This window comes from Tenrec ecaudatus, chromosome 7 (genome assembly GCF_050624435.1).
Source record: "Tenrec ecaudatus isolate mTenEca1 chromosome 7, mTenEca1.hap1, whole genome shotgun sequence".
Classification (NCBI taxonomy): Eukaryota; Metazoa; Chordata; class Mammalia; order Afrosoricida; family Tenrecidae; genus Tenrec; species Tenrec ecaudatus.
The window spans coordinates 20,646,880-20,663,563 of record NC_134536.1 but is presented as its reverse complement, the minus strand read 5'-3'; the positions used below and the strand labels follow the sequence as shown (position 1 = coordinate 20,663,563).

General features: G+C 42.0%; 1 protein-coding gene across 3 annotated transcripts in view; it reads left to right on the top strand.

Moving 5' to 3' along the window:
- STXBP5 (syntaxin binding protein 5) overlaps positions 1-16,684 on the top strand; it is a 181,957-nt gene that overhangs the window by 95,942 nt on the left and 69,331 nt on the right. For all 3 annotated transcript variants that reach the window (XM_075554419.1, XM_075554420.1, XM_075554421.1), the window contains exon 9: positions 2,328-2,406. In XM_075554419.1, coding sequence (XP_075410534.1) covers positions 2,328-2,406 — 79 coding nt within the window. The remainder of the gene's footprint in view (positions 1-2,327; positions 2,407-16,684) is intronic.

Here is a 16,684-nt window from a genome sequence, read left to right as displayed (position 1 = left end):
AATCTATGCATTGGAATTGTGGTGTTAGCAAAAAATGTTGGAAGTACCATGGACTACCAAGAGAACAAACCGATCTGTTTGGAAAAAGTACAGCCAGAATGCTGCATGGAGTCCAGGATAACAAGACTTCCTTTCCCATACTTTTCACATGTTATCAGGAAGATCGGTCCCTGGAGAAGGACATCGTGAGTGTTAAATGGAGGAGCATTAAGGCCCCCCAGGAGACGGATAGATCCAGTGGCTGCAACAATGAGGCTCAAATAATTGTAAGGTTGACACAGGACAGGGTGGTATTTTGTTCTGTTGCACATATTGTCACCAGGAATCAGAATCGGCTTGATGGCACTTAGCAACCATGTATATCCATTCCATTATCTTTTCATTCCACTAACCCCCACAAACTTTTAAACCCTCTTGGTTGCTTTCCAAATGTATCTATTGACTATGATAACTTTTGCTGTATAAAATGTTTAATTTTTATTCAGTCATGTCTCAGTCTCCATGGAGCATTGGTTCCCAATCTCCCTGGGATACCAAGATCTGAAGACATTCCTTGGTATAAATGGTATGGTATTTGCAAAAACTTACAGAGCCTCCCATAAGCTGGAGACCAGCTCTGCTTACTTAAAATCCCCGATCCACTGCAAGTGCTCTGTGAGCAGCCCTCCATTCATTCTCAGCCTTTGAGGGCTTGCTTTGACTGCTTGCTTGCTTTCGTTTTCTTTCTGTAAAGAGTCTCTGCTATGGTTGGTTGAAATGGCAGGCGTGGAACCTCTGTGATTGGACAACTGGCTGTGTAGTTGAATATCTATTAGCTTTTTCTTTTACAATGCTGGGCTTCTATTGATAAAGAAGGTCACTAACTAGAGTGTGTAATAGAATAGAAGTGAATGTTGCTGTTGGAACTCTAGGACACTACAGGGTAAGCATTGGGCTGCTGGCCACAAGGTCAATGGTTCAACCCGGCCAGTCACACTTTGGGAGAAAGATGAGGCTGTCTGCGCCCCCAAACATTTATAACCGCAGAAACCCCATATTATGTAGTTTGGTTTTATGTTGTTAGTTGCTGTGGTTGTATTTCTGACGTGTGAAAATGCCATGTGTGTAGCACAAAACTATTCTAAAGGAGCCCTGGGGTTTGAGCCCACCAACTGCCTGCTGCTATAGAGACTTCAAGTCTCTGTCACCCCAATGGGAAGTTCTTCCCTGTCTTACAGAATCACTGTGAGCCAGAATTGATACAGGCAATGGGTTTTATGTCTGTTTTTAACCATTTCTACTTTATGTTTTCCCTTACAGTAAAAATGTTTGCTATCCGACAAGTTGGCAAACCTGTGGCGTGAGTTGATCTGACATATAGGAAGGTGTGAAGCACAAAGTTATTTAAGATAGCAGAACATTTGAGAACAATCTAATTGTCTGGGGGAAAAAAAAACCCGACAGAATAATGAGGAAGGGTACATTCCAAAACACAGTTGACATATCTTTTGAATTGACTTCTCTGCCTTGCATTTAACTGGCCCCACAGATTCTCTGGGGAGATGCTAGTTTATTTGAACCTTTCTTTTGAAGGCCCTCTGAGGAGCCTCAGATACGTGTATGATGGAGGGAACTTGTCTACAGTCATCCACTGATCACAGATAGTTAAATAAGTTCAGTGTGAAATAAACCAGTGCCTGTATTATCTACAATCCTCGCAGCAGTATCTTTTACTTACATATTTATATTTTTCTAAGTTTTCTATAGAGATTCTTGGGTGAGTTTCTATAATCAGAAATAGATAACAAAAGTGAAGTTTACAAAGTAATCAAAATACTCTTCCAAAATCATTTCCTGACTTTTTATGGATACAAGTTTAACAGTCTTTTGGACATCACAGCTAGTGGATTTTTAGTTTAGATTAATAAACATAAATGGATTTATTGAGAAAGGGTTTAAATGTAGGCTGTTACATTTGAGTGAAATTGTGGTTTCAATCTTTTTTCAAATCCAAGTGTTTTAAACCGTGGATGCATTTAGCAGATAGGAAATCTGTTTTTGCTTATTTGCAATTAAGAACACTGGGAAGCTATATATATATCTTAATAGAATTTTCTTACATGAACAGTACCAGTAAGTTACTTGTTTTACTTGCTTTTTGGTGCCGACTCTGAAACAGTAGTCCTGTTTAATCATCTTAAAAATAGTTTATAATTCGTATGTCTTTCAAATCACTTGGAATGTTGCATGGTAGATTTCATTAAATTGCTCTTTCATTTTGTATACTATCATTATAAGAATTTAGACAATGTAGCATTTTAGAGTTTAATGCAGGACATGTATTTTAGGGAAACAGTTAAAGGATGGAAAGAAGCCAGAACCATGCAAACCTATCCTGAAGGTGGAGTTCAAAACGACTAGATCTGGGTAAGTTTTTCACTTCACTGCCAAGACTCATTGTATGTACTCATCTTGGATGGCATGGAAGGCTATTTTATGGTAGTTTTTTTAAGTTTATTTTAGAATAGTCTAGCCAAATCCTAAATTTTATGTTTTCCATGTGTAACAAAACAACTGAAGTTGGTAAATGTGGGATAAAATAATTCTGTGTTCTCTCAGCTTTATAGTAGTTTCCCTGTCTTGGAAAGTTTCAAGTATTTCTCTTGTCAAATGTAATGCATTTGGTAGATCAGTCTTCAGTAACAAAAGTCTTTCTTTACTTGTGAAGATTGTGGACTAAATAATGAAGAAAAATATTGAAAATGGTCTGTGTACTCATGTAGTTTGGTTTGGAGTATATGTATTCATCAAAGTTTGTCAGTTAAGGAAAATAAATATAGTTTAATAGCAAGAGACACATGTTAGCTTTATTTTAAGATGTTCAGTGCTACTGTATAAATTAGATATGACAACTATATGGTTTTACAATTTATGTAGTGTGCACATAATTTTGTACATATTGTATGTTCTCTTTCAAAATATCATGAATGAATATACTTGGATTGCTTTGAAATTTTCCCACCCAGACTCCTGTTATTTATTATCTTGTTTTCTCAGAAAAGTTTGTAGTAATCTTAGAATAACTATTTTAAAGAGTGGATTTGAAATGATGTAGTTGTACAGTGTTTTTTCCAATGTGGTCCCTATTTCAGCAGCATTAGCTCAGAACTTGATAGAAATGCGAATTGCCAGCCTTCACCAGACTTTCTGAGGCAGGAACTTAGAGGGAAGTGCAGAAGTCTGCTTTACATAGGCTTAAAGGACATAGATGCTCCCTAACGTTTGCACCCAGTGGCAGAGTGGTTTTCAGCAGTACCCCACTTCCCTTTTTAATTTCTTCTCTTCCCTTTCTTTGTCAACCCAGCCCTTTGAGAAAAGGCACAAAACTGAATAACTGAAATTGTAATCCGTTTCCGTGATCATCTGAGTAGACCACTGGGATCCACGAGTCCATTGTGTTCAAGCAAGAGACTCAGTGGACCCTAGGAGATGGATCGCTGTCTGCCCTGGAGCCAGGTGTGACTGGTGGCGAGCCCAGGTGCCAGAGGAGAGCTGCTGCTCTGCAGGGGTTTTGAGCCCATGGCCTTTTAGAAGCATCTCTCAGGGCGGTCTTCTCTGGTGCCTCTGGGTAGGTTTGACGTGCAAGACTAGTAAACCAGTACTTCACCGTTTACACTGTTTTTGATTTGTTAGGTGTCCACAGTGGGTTCTGACTCATAGTGACCCTACGTCCTACAGAAAGGACCACTGCTCAGTCCTGGGTCCATCCTCACAGTTCCTGTGCTTGAGCCCATGTGGCAGCAACTGTGCCAGTCCGTCTCATCGAGGGCTTTCCTCTTTTTCACTGCCCCTCTGCTTTACCAAAGAGGATGCCTTTCTTCAAGGACCGGTCTCCCCCGGCAGTGTGTCCAAAATATGTGAGATGAAGCCCTTGCTACCCTTGCCTCTAGCGAGCGCTGTAGTCAGACTTCTTCCAAGACAGATTTGTTTTTCTTTTGGTAGGCCATGGTACTTTCAATATTCTTTGCTCATACCATAGTTCAAATCCATCGATTTTTTTTATTGGTTTTCCCTATCCCTATATACAACATTCACATGTAGCTGAGGTGATTAAAAATACCCTGGCTTGGTATTTTAACCTTAGTCCTCAAAGTAACATCCTTGCTTTTCCACACTTGAAAGTAAGCAGGTCTAAAATATTCCGGGATGGCATGTGACCTCCTCTGACTACAGCGGGAAGGATCGTCACCCTCAGCTGCCAGAGGCTGATTCCTGGCAGGCAGAGGTCAGACATGCCTCCATCCTTCAGCCTTCCTTACCCATTCTGACACACACTGCCCCTCTCTGCTGGGTTCGATAATTCATTGCAGTGGCCTCACCTCGCTCCGACAATACTTAGGATTATAGGGTTTATTAGAGAACTTTTCAGGCTACAATTTAGCATCAGAAATTCTCAGGACACAGTTCTTCAGCAAGACAGCGCCGCTGATCCTTGGCCTCTCAGCCATGCAGCTTCTTGGCCTCTGCTGTGCTTGGGCAGCGTCACAAAGCTCTTTCAGCACTTATGATAAATGTCCAGAGGGCAGGACAGATTGAAGACCCTCAGCTTTGGCTCCCTAGGCCAGCAAGCCTAGTTCCCCCAACTAAGTGCCTGAAAGCACCCCATTCTTCAGGAGCGCTTCTTTCCCAAGGGCACTTGGCTTTACTAGATTTGTGGGCTGGGAAACCCAAAACATCTGTCTTGGCTCTGGCTCTTGGTGCTTCTGCTGCTCCTCTGGTATCACAGGTTTCTGTTTCTTGGATCAGGGAGAGTCAGTGCACAGGGATCTCAGGGCCCAAAAGGAATACTCAGCTTCTGACCCTTCTTTCTAGAAGGCTTTGAGCCCCCCTTCCCCCCCTCGCCCGCCTTGCCCTTCACTGAGTGTTGCTGAGTGTGAGGAATAAAATAAGACAGACGGTTATGTGGTAAAGCTCGGCTGTAAAAAAGTTACCTGTTAATGAAGGTCCCATAGGTTAACTCCGAGGTACAGGTAAACACTGGGAAAAATGGAATTAAGGTGCTAAGTCGCTTTTACTGAAAATAGATTAGGCCAGGAGAGTCAAGCTTCTCCCTTATATAAGGAAGCGTGACAATAAAGTTAACATAACATTGAGTAGCAGTTTTATTAGCCTAGTTCTTAATAAAAAGCCAAAAGTTAAGTGGCTAGGGACTTCTGGTGCTGTTGTGTCTTGGAAAAAGCAGGGTATGGAGCGCTCTGGCCAGTGAGCAGAGGGGTTAAGAGTGTGGACTCTGGAGCCCAGCCACCTGGCTCAGCTGTGGACTCTTGGGGACATCAAGGTCCCTCTCCGTGCCTGTTGCTTCATCAGAAAGTGAAAAGACCAGTAATGGTTTCTGCCCTATATGGTCATAAAGACAGATTAATTAGTAGTTGAAAAGCACTTAGAACATACTTTCTGAAAGCTCTCTCTCCCATCATCACAGAGCAGCACTGATAACTTCTGACAAATAACGGGGACAGTTACTCTCTTGTTTTGCTTTCACAAAACAGGTTATTCCCTGCAATGGCAAGCTGCTGACCATACCAAAACAAGGCAGTGGGCAGTTGTCCATGTCGTACACACTTGCACCCACAAGTCTTATAAGAGTATCGTGAAGGAAAATGTGAGACCCCTGGTGGTTGGCAGAGTATTTATGTGTTGGGCTGTTATCCTCAAGGTCAGTAGTTCAAAACCCCCAGCCGCTTCTGAAAACATTTAAAAGTCTGTTTCAGTAGCGCTCACCATCCTGTCATCCCTGAGTTCCCCTCTCAGCTTCCAGGGCCTGGCCTGGCTCCAAATAGGAAAAGTCTGTGTCACCAGCCAAGAGTCACCTTCCCCAACCACAGAGATTGACACATTCCCAAACACACAGCTCCCCCTTCTCACCGCTAGATCACTCCTTAACAATGATTGCTGCAAGCACGCTGGCCTCTTGCTGCTGCTGGCTTGTGTTCTTGGTGCACTACGAAAGAGCCACCTTATAGAGCCGAGTAGAACTGCCTCTGTGGATTACCAAGGCTGTACATGTGCATGGGAACCTAAAGCCTCATCTTTCTCCAGCAGTTCAAACTGCTGACCTTGCAGTCAGCAGCCTAGCACACAACCACAGTGCCACCTGGCTCCTTGGGTCGACCACAGTGCACTGCAAATGCAACTTGTATATGCCCTGGGAAACAAAAAATGATGTGACTCATTGTTTTGGTGATACTTGCTTTATTATAGTGGTTTGAAATGGTCCCCATGATATTTTAAAGTTTGCTAGTCAATTAGACCATTCTTCAATTTAATACTCTCATACTCAGTATAACTGATGAGACTAATGCGGACTTAAAATTAGGAGATCTGTCTGTGCCTTTGTTGTTAGCCCCCTCCCCCACCCCCCCAAGAAGTTAGATAACTTGATGCAAATAACCCTAGTTCCTCAGGAGTAGGGAACCTTATAGAGCTCCTGAGATTTCAAAATTCATTCTAACTTCAGGTGTAGATTCGGATGGGAGGATGTCCCTTGTCATGTCACTGGGTCTCATACGTTGTTCAAGAAAAACTCGTTCATGGGCAGATATGTATTTAAGTATACTTAATGGGACAAGTTACTAGGATGGCGCAGGACTGGGTGGTAATTCATTCTGTTGTATTTAGGGTCTCTATGCCTTGGAACTCACTCAAGGGCACCTAACAACAATAACAATGGGAGAAGAGCTCTTTGAGTCAACAGGTGCTTAACATTTGAAATGCCTCATCAGATGACCTTCCCTCTGTTTTCATGTTATTTTTACCTTGTTGTTTGAAAAGTTTCAACCTTACATTACTATTAACTTTATTGATATTAAGATAGATAGCATTTACATCTTAGTATCATATTCCTATGGAAGTTGGACATTGGATAAGGAAGTCCGCAGAAGAATTGATGCATTTGAATCATGGTCTGTGTTAGACAGGATTTTCTAGAGAAACAAAACCAGGATACCTTTGACTATGTATATATGTGTAGACATATACAGCATGAAGGAATAAAGCAGCTAATTCGTCCACACAGAAGTACAGAGGGCTCACTTCAACTCACACCCATGGAACAGTTAATATACTGGGAGCCCTTCAACTCATGAGGGCCACTGGGTCCAAAGTCTAGGAAGCAGACAGCTGAATCCTCAGTAGAGCAATACAGGCAGTCCAGCTACAGGCCCCAAACAGTAGGGCAGGTCACTAACAGTCAGCCAGACGACAGGATCCAACCGTCCCAAGCTCAAGCGTCATACACGGAGCAGGTCTTGAAGGAACCTCAAGCTCTAACGACACAATCTATGGGTTGGCAATCCCACAGGTAGTGTAGCTCACAAGTTGAGGCAGAGAACTAGCAGCTGCTCTCTGGTCCGATCACCAGAGAGCAAGAAAGAGAGAGGCGGGGCTTGCCGAGCCATATATCTCTTTGCCCTCCAATCAAAGACCTTATTTATCCCACATATTCCTGTTGGCCAGGTTGGCACAATAAACCTACCTATCACATGGTGCTGCTGAAGACTGTTGAAAGTCCCATGGACTGCCAATGAGTGATGCAATCTGTCTTGGAAGAAGTACAGTCAGAATGTTCCTTAGAGGCAAGGGTGGTGGGACTTCGTATCTGGAGAAGGACAGAGTGAATGATTAGTATAATGGAGGGCCAGCGAAAAAGAGCAAGGTCCCCAATCAGATGGACTGGCATGGTGGCAGCAAGAATGGTTGTGAGCTTAGCGCAGAATTGGGCAGCATTTCATTCTCTCGTCCAGCGAGTTGCTGTGAGTCAGAACCAACTCAAAAGCTCCTAACAACAAGATAACATTTAACTTGCATTTCTTCACCACGATGGTGATGGCTATCTCTACAGTCTGTGAAACTTGGAGACTGTCTACACACAACAGATGTTCAGATACAGTAAGCCAGGCTAACTCATAGAATGAGGTAACCATGCATGTAGTGTGACGTCAGAATAATGTCTGTTTTTTTTCCCCTAATCTTTTTTGGTGAGGGGCAGGATTAGGAGTATTATTGCCAATGTTGTAAATCCACATGACTAAAACACTGACCACTAGTAGATAACTCTATATTCTGACATTAGAATTATCCACTTAGTAGCTAGCTATTTATGTACACGCCCAAGAATGAATTTTGTCCATAGCTTTTTACCAATTTTAATTGCTAAGATTTCTATTCTCTTCTCTCTATTTTCAAGCTCTCCTCTGTATTAGTTTTCAGTTTATTATTGCTAAGTTAAGATTGACTTTATGTACTCACATATTTTATGAAGTATACACGTCAATTTTAATATATTAGTAAGATTTATGTAACTTTTTAAAGTTGAGATATACATATTGAACCCTTATTTTGTATTTAATTAACCTGAATTAATAACAGAGCTCCCGTGATGTAGTGGTTACACATTGGACTGCAATCACCATGGTTATCAGTTCAAGATCAGCAGCAGCTCTGAGGGAGAAGGACTGGGGCGTCTCCTCCCATCCAGTTACAGTCTTGGAAACCCGCTGGGCTCACTATGAGTCAGCATTGGCTTGATAGCAGCAAGGGTTTTCTTTGTTTTGCTTTTTTTAATAAGATATGGAGGTTGTCTTGTTTGATTATAAGCAAAACAAGCACAGGAAAAATTATCTTGCTGGCCCAGAATGCTTAGAGAGAAGGCTGTAGGCTCTGGCATTTTATCTGGAAAGACACCCAGGTAAAGACCTGAGCAGGACTACCAGAAGATGCTGGTTAGGCAGAACATTAGAAAAGCCAGGGTAATGATTGTTACCGAGGCACGGTAAGTACTGTTCCGTGCTACTTCAGGATGGACTGCAGTGCTAACAGAAGGCCAGGCAGGAGGTTCATAGGATAAGAAATCGTTCTTTGTGGTAGTGCTCTATTAGCTTCATTTCCCACACAAGCCAGGGAGTAGACGCATAAAAGAAAAAGAATCAAGTGAATTTCCAATAGGAAATACTGCTTCAGAACACGTATTTGGTGAATTCCGCAGTCCATGCAAGTAGCAATTATGTGTCATTAGGAAGAATAAGACACAAAATGTTGGGTTAGTGATGCCTCATGATTAAAGGCAGAAAAGAAAGCCTTTGGAATTGGATATGCTGAAAACGACAAAGGAATAATTATGGGGAGCAGAGCCGAGCGTGCCTGGTGATGGACCTAGAGCATCGGCGTGCCTCCTTTTACTGTGCTGTTCCTTTACTGCACTGCCTTTAACAAAACCAAAAACAAGGGGAAGCCTTGTGGCAACCCTGCCTGGGGCACATCTAGCACAGTGCCGGTTTCCCAACAAACAGCATGTGCTCACCTTGTGTTTGGGGGGAAAGGCCGCTGGTTAAGGGCTGCAATGAAGTCCAAGGAACTGAATGACGCGGGGCTTTGCCCCTGCTGTTGTGACAGCGCACACACTGAATCATCCTAAGAACCACACTTAATTTGTAAGATGCTCTTGAACGAGAAAGAAGAAAGTTCCTCGTCAAGCTTGAGCTGTGTTTTAAAAAGACCAAGCTTAGCGATCAAGGATGGAGATGACACTTAACAATTGATGAGCTATTGGCGTGGCATCCAGGCACAAAATGCGTCTTGTAAAGGACGTCATTAGTCACAATTAGTATATTGGCTCATTTTTAACCATCAATTACTGTTTCACTCTCTGCAGTGTTGCCCTGCATTGGAATCAACTCAAAACAGCTAACAAAAACAATAACTATTGTGTTTTTGGAAATATTTAAGTTGTTCTTTGATTAATTATGGCTTTAAATAAAATCCTAGAAGCATATCAGCTGTCATTTCACCATTCTAAAATGATGTTTTTCATTTATAGATTTTTCTCTAAGTCTTTTTCTCTGGTGCTTATTTGTTTTTACTTAATTTATAATCATCAACCATACTCAGCCTGGTATGTTTTTCTACATAGCATGGGAATTGCTAGTCTTTATCAAGCTTCAGTAATTGGTTTCTAGAGCTGTATAATTTACTTAGCCATTCTTCCCTTTGTTAAGCATTTAAGCATTTTGATGTAGAGATCCACAGAATAGCAGTGAATATACTATCTTTTGATTCTGTAGACAACCGTATATAACAAGCAAACTCCCTGCCATGAAATTGATGACATGACTCATAGTGACTATAGGACACGATAGAACTGCCCCTGTGGGTTTCTAACACTGTAACTCTGTGGAGTGGAAAGTCTTGTCTTTCTCCCTTGGAGTGACTGGCTGTTTCCAACTGCCGACCTTTCAGTTAGCAGCCCAGTGCCTAATCATTATGCACAGAGGTGAGTTATTTCTGTAGGGGAGATTTCCACTGTGGAACTTTTAAAGCTGAAAAAGGGGTTTTGTGAGTGGTCTTATTTAGGTAGTGTTGCCATAACAGAATGACCCCAAGTGGGTGACTTTAAAAGAAAAGAGATTTATTTTCTCACAATTCAGGAGGCCAGTGGGAGAAAGGTCTTTCTACTCCAGGAAGAGTTACAGTCTGGGAACTCAGAGGCAGTTGTCCCTGCCCTATAGGGTTGATCTGGACTCAGTGTCAGTGAGCGAGTCAGATGAGGAGGCTAGAAGGGCGTGTTCAGGGCACTGGCTCTAGGGGAAGGCTGTTGTTCCCTGACAACTTTGAGATCCTTGTCTAGTTTCAGCAAAGTCAGCCGTTGGAACTCACCAGCTGCTCCATTGGAGAAAATGAGGCTATCTATTCCCCTACACAGTTACAATCTTGGAAACCCACAGGGCAGCCCTTCTCTGCCATATAGAGTCACTGTGATCACCGACTGGATGGCAGTGAATTTGCTTGCTTACTTGGTTCCTTGGTGGGCTTCATGTGGTACCCGTCTTCCACCAAATGTGTTTTCTTGTTTCTGAGCCATCGAGTTGATTCCGACTCATAACAGCCCTATAGGACAGACTGTTAACTGCACCACTAAAGACTTGAGGCCAAAGTACCCAGCTTACCAATCATTTAATCACTATGGGATGATTTTTCTTCTTAATAACTCACTGCCTTAAAAATTAATACTTGTACTTTAGAAAAATAAGTTCAAAGACTCTAACCAGCCAAAACCCACTGCCATGAAGTTCATTCCTCCTCAGGGACCCTATGCAGAGTAGAACTGCTCCATAGAGTGTCTGAGAGCATATATCTTTATAGAAATAGTCATCCTCGTTTCTCCCAAGGGGCAGCTGAGGGCTTTAAACTCTTTGCTTACCAGGTCAGTGCTTAAGCCATTGAGCATCTGGGGAAGTCCTAAATTAACTGCTCTTACTAGAGAGGCAACCTGCTATAATATAATAGAAGATGAGCTTAAATTTATTTTGTATCTTCATTCAAAATAGCCATGCTTTATAGAAACTTTATAATTTTGTCTTTTATTAGTTGTCCAGCAAATCATTTATTTGTTGTCAAGGACCGGAGCATATCCAAATGCTTGTGTATGCCCCACTCTCGAGAAACTCGTAGGAGCCCAAAGGGGCAGAGTGAAACCACTCCCTAGGGCTTCCCTGGCTATAAGTCCCTCCTGGAGCAGAGAGCTCCAGTTTATCCCTGTGGAGCAGCCGGTGATTTCGAACTACTGCTCTTACAGTGTACAGTCTGGATATGTGACCCAATAGGCCAATAGAGTTCTCAGGGGTTACAGTTGGCAGTGGATTTATCCAGCAATTATCTGATACATTTGGAAAAATTAGGTATTTACTCATAACAATTCTTCCATCTTAAAATTTCAAAAAGAATTAAAACTTTTGTAGCATACTTTTAAAACAATGTTACTCCTAAGAAGAGACAGTTCCATTTCACATGTAGTTGTTTCAAAAATCGTTTTACATATGTGTTGGACTATTAAAATATCCCTGATCATTCTGCTTCCTGTTTATTCACCCATCACATCCCAACCGCTACTTGTCTACTAGTTCTTCTTTTAACATCCTGCCACTGTCACCAGCCAACTTGGTTCTCCTGTTCAAGCATTACCGAGTGTCAGATTAATCTGAGGGTAGATTTCCCGTAATTGTTCATCCTAGTCCACATTTTTCTCCCTGCACCCAAGGAGCTGCACACAGACTCATCATCTTAGTGATGGCTCATTTTACTATCCTAAAGGGTGTGACTTAAGACATCACCCTTTGTTGCCTTGGCCAGAGGGTCTTCTCAAAAACAAAAACCACACCTCCACCAAAGCCATTGCTGTCTCCTGACATCATTTTGGTGAAAGCCAGAAGACCTGCTTTGTCCTTGGGACATTTTTGGCTGCTGGCTCTGAATCCTGCATTTGACTTACTTGTGCCTCACCTTTGGATTTGGGACGCACCAACACCCACAACCATGTGAGACATTTTCTTATAGTTTTGTGAGTTTCTGTGACACTGCAGAAAATCACAGAAGCCAGGGGCATGAGGAATGTACTACAGGGGAGGGGTGGAGGAAACGGAGCAGAAGAGTTAACGTATTTCAAACCTCCTCAATCTCTCATCTCCTTGGGTTTGATGTTCTTCTAAAAGAAATTATTACCACAGCTTTATTACAACTCTTTGGTTTTTGCTTGCAGAAGGTTGCAGATGGCAGTGTAAGTTTTCCATTGTGCGTTTCTAAAGGGCAGGGATCAACTATATGTAAGACCTGCCCACAGTACACGATTTTGAAGGCTTCAGTCATGCTTGTAGGTAAGCTTCCAATCATACTTATACCAGTGCAGACGTTACCTATCCTGTCACTCATCACCCATGCTAATTTTACATGGAAAAGACTACTTTCAGATTTCTTTTGGAAAGAGTGCTTATCAGCTGCACAGTTGTGTTCTCTTATTTGTATTGCTTCTAGAAAGAACCCGGGATGTTGTACTGATATTGACAGTACTTGTACCCTTTGAAACATGTGCCCTGGTGGCATCATGGTTATGTGTTGGGCTGCTAAGCACAAGGTCAGCTGTTCAAAACCACCAGCCGTTCTGAGGGAGAAAGATGGGGTCTTTTCACTTTCATAAGAGTCACAGTGTTGCAAACGCCTGGGCAGTTCCACCCTGCCCTGTAAGTTGTTGCCAGTCTGAATGGGCTCCGTGGTAGTGGGTGTCCTTTGAAATCTCATCCATCCCAGCAAACTGGACGTGAGATTTTAACACCAGCCGAAACTAAAAGCGTATTTTTGTGTGTGAAATTTGTATGACTTAAGAAGGCCTATTGAACTGTGTCTCAATGCCCATTGACTCCTTGAATTCTCATGCTGAGACTTCATTCCTAGTTTTGCTCTCTATTCTAATCCAATGCTCCTTTGATGCTCCATTCTGCAAAGCACAGAAGAGAAGACTGTGATGACTTTTAGGGCTGGAAGAGAGACCCCTAATTCTACAATTACAGGAGCCCCAGTTCACAGCCTTAGTTACCAAGGTTATCTCTCCGCGGAAGTAAAAGGTGCTCTGTCCCTTTCCAATTAAGAGAGGACTTTGGAGTTCATAAGGGTGTGCTATAAGGTACCTACTTGGGTAAGTGCTGTTGGGAACGTGTTGGACTGCTAACCACTTAACTACAAGGTCTGTGGTTCAAACCCACTAAGTGCTTCACAAGAGAAAGAGAGGCTATGTGCTCCTTCAAAGATTTACAAAGATTCAGAAACCCTATAGAGCAATGCTTCTCAACCTGTGGGTCACGACCCCTTTGGGAGGTGATCGACCCTTTCACAGGGGTCTCCCGATTCATAACAGTAGCAAAATTACAATGATGAAATAGCAATAATTTTATTGTTAGAAGGTCACCACAACATGAGGAACTGTATTAAAGGGTCAAGGTAAAGTGATTGAGAACCACTGCTCTAGAGGATTGCTTTGATTCATAATATATTTGATCACAGTGGGTTTGAGTAAGTTTTCATTTAAAATTTTTTGATTCTTTCTGTTGTACCAATTATGCAAATGAGGTTCCAGGTTAAAGACCTGAATTTGCAAATGGTTAAGGAAAATGCTGAAGTTTGGCCATGTAAAGAGAAATCAGTAGGCCTTCCTAAAAACTTTTCTCCGTGCATTAACAGTTAAGAGACTACAATTAAGAGCATTTCACTTCTTTTCATGGTTTTAATAAATTTTCTTTCAATAAACTTAAAACCAATTCAGTAATTATAGTAGCCTAATAAAGTTATAACTTAATAAAGATAATAACCAATTATTACAACCTTCATTAAAGTAAAACCCTCCCTCATTGTATATTTTCTCTTCTGTCTGCTTAATATTTAGGTGTTTTATTGACAGTCTTCAAACTGTGGTGTTAGGACTCCTAACAAAAGTCTTAATTATTGAAAATCCTAAACAACTTTTATCTGGATAAATTATTTCTGTTAATGTCATCATATTAGCAATAAAATAATATTTGTGAATTCACAAAAATAACGAGTGGCCTGTCACATGTTATCATAGATAACCTTTTAAAAATAACTTTTTTATTAAACAGTTAAATTGTGGAATTGTTTTACTTTTGAAGATTGTGTTTAAAGCTAGTATATTGGGGTATGGCAGGATTTTCAGATGTGTTTCTGTATTTTAATAGATTTTTAAATTCTTTTTTAATCATTTTATTGGGGGCTCATAGAACTCTTATCACAATCCATACATACATCACTTGTATAAAGCACATTTGTACATTTGTTACCCTCATGATAGGCAGGTAGTAGTTATTTAGTTGTGGTGTGGAATCTGCATCCAGAATGAATGAATTAAAAAAACAAAACCTTTGAGTTGTAGTCATGTAACCAGCTACCTTCCTCCTCATGTGATGTCTCATCATTCTAGTCTCCGTGCCCGTAGCCACAGGCCCACCTTGGAGGTCCCCACTGGACTTGCTAAACTAATGGACGGGATTAAAAAAAAAACAAAACCAAACCAACCAACCAACTAACCAACCATTGTGCCATCCTGCCAATTCCGACTGAAGAGCGACCCTACGGGACACGGAGGAACTGCATCTGAGGGTCGGAGACGGTAACTCTACTGGAGTGGAAAGAGTTTTCCTGCAGAGCAGCTGATGGTTTCCATCTGCTGCCCAATGTGGGCTCCTCGATCGGCTTAGGATGAGATTAAGACCCGATTTATTTTAGACTCTAATTAGAGGGTATGAACCAAGTCATGCCTTTTGTTTCCCTGGGGCATCTTTAGACTATCCTAAAGGGTGTGACTTAAGACATTACCCTTTGTTGCCTTGGCCAGAGGGTCTTCTCAAAAACAAAAACCACACCTCCACCAAAGCCATTGCTGTCTCCTGACATCATTTTGGTGAAAGCCAGAAGACCTGCTTTGTCCTTGGGACATTTTTGGCTGCTGGCTCTGAATCCTGCATTTGACTTACTTGTGCCTCACCTTTGGATTTGGGACGCACCAACACCCACAACCATGTGAGACATTTTCTTATAGTTTTGTGAGTTTCTGTGACACTGCAGAAAATCACAGAAGCCAGGGGCATGAGGAATGTACTACAGGGGAGGGGGGGAGGAAACAGAGCAGAAGAGTTAACGCATTTCGAACCTCCTCAATCTCTCATCTCCTTGGGTTTGATATTCTTCTAAAAGAAATTATTACCACAGCTTTATTACAACTCTTTGGTTTTTGCTTGCAGAAGTTTGCAGATGGCAGTGGAAGCCCCAAATCCATTTCAGGACCCCACATGGACTAAGCCTCTGGAAACTCCCCTCTGACCACAGCCCAGCAATGTGACTAGCCTAGCTGTCAAGGAACATTCCAAGGTTCATTATGGCAGATGTAGTTAGGTTAACACCGTACAATGTTTTTACGCTTTTGACCCATTGTAAACTTGTTTCAGTTGTTAATATTATTTACACAAACAATGGTGGTTTTCTTTAAGTGACAGACTGGCTTCACTCATTTTGGAGAATATGTCTCATGTCTAAGCCTAAGTAATGGCAGTCTGCCCTTCATTCTTTTAAGCAAGAGCGGTAGTATGGGAGCAGATGTACATTGGTATATCTCCAGAAATAGCGATTAAATATAGGGGTTTTATACATACTCTGCATTTTCTTTCCAGTGTGTTATTAAATGGACATGTACTCTAAAATGCCATGTTACTGCTTCTTCCTGGACATTTGTGAGTGTTTGTGGGAGCATCTCTTCAATGTGCCTGTGTGGCAGTGGAGAATACAATTAGTAGCACGGTTCAGTTCAAGCTAAGTTGTCAGGAAGTGTAACGCCACCTACTATAACCTTTGTGCTGTCAGGACAACTGTCAGCAAGGCAGGAATGACACGCTTTCAGTAAACGGTAAAGAAAACCGTTTCCTACTTAGAGGACTTTGGCAAGGTCCGAGGCCATGACGTACATTATTGCATGTGGCTCTTCTACCTGTAGCCTTTGTTTCTCCCACCAAACAACCGAACTTCTCTCGGTGGGTCTGGATGAAGAAGGTGGGGAAAGATGCCAACGGATTGTGATTGCCATTCTGCTGGGTATCAAACGAGCCATCAGAGAAGCAGGAGGAGGCGTCTCCAGGAGAGGAGTGCGTGCTTTGAACCTAGAGATGCTTGCACATTGAGTGTTCTTGATCTAGGCTACAGCGGAGCCAGGAGCAGAACACGAGACAGAGTAGTGACTCCTGAGCTCACAGAGCAAGTAAAGCCGGGTGCGTCCAGATTTCAAATCACTGACCTTTGGGTTAGCCACCTTGCGTACTTA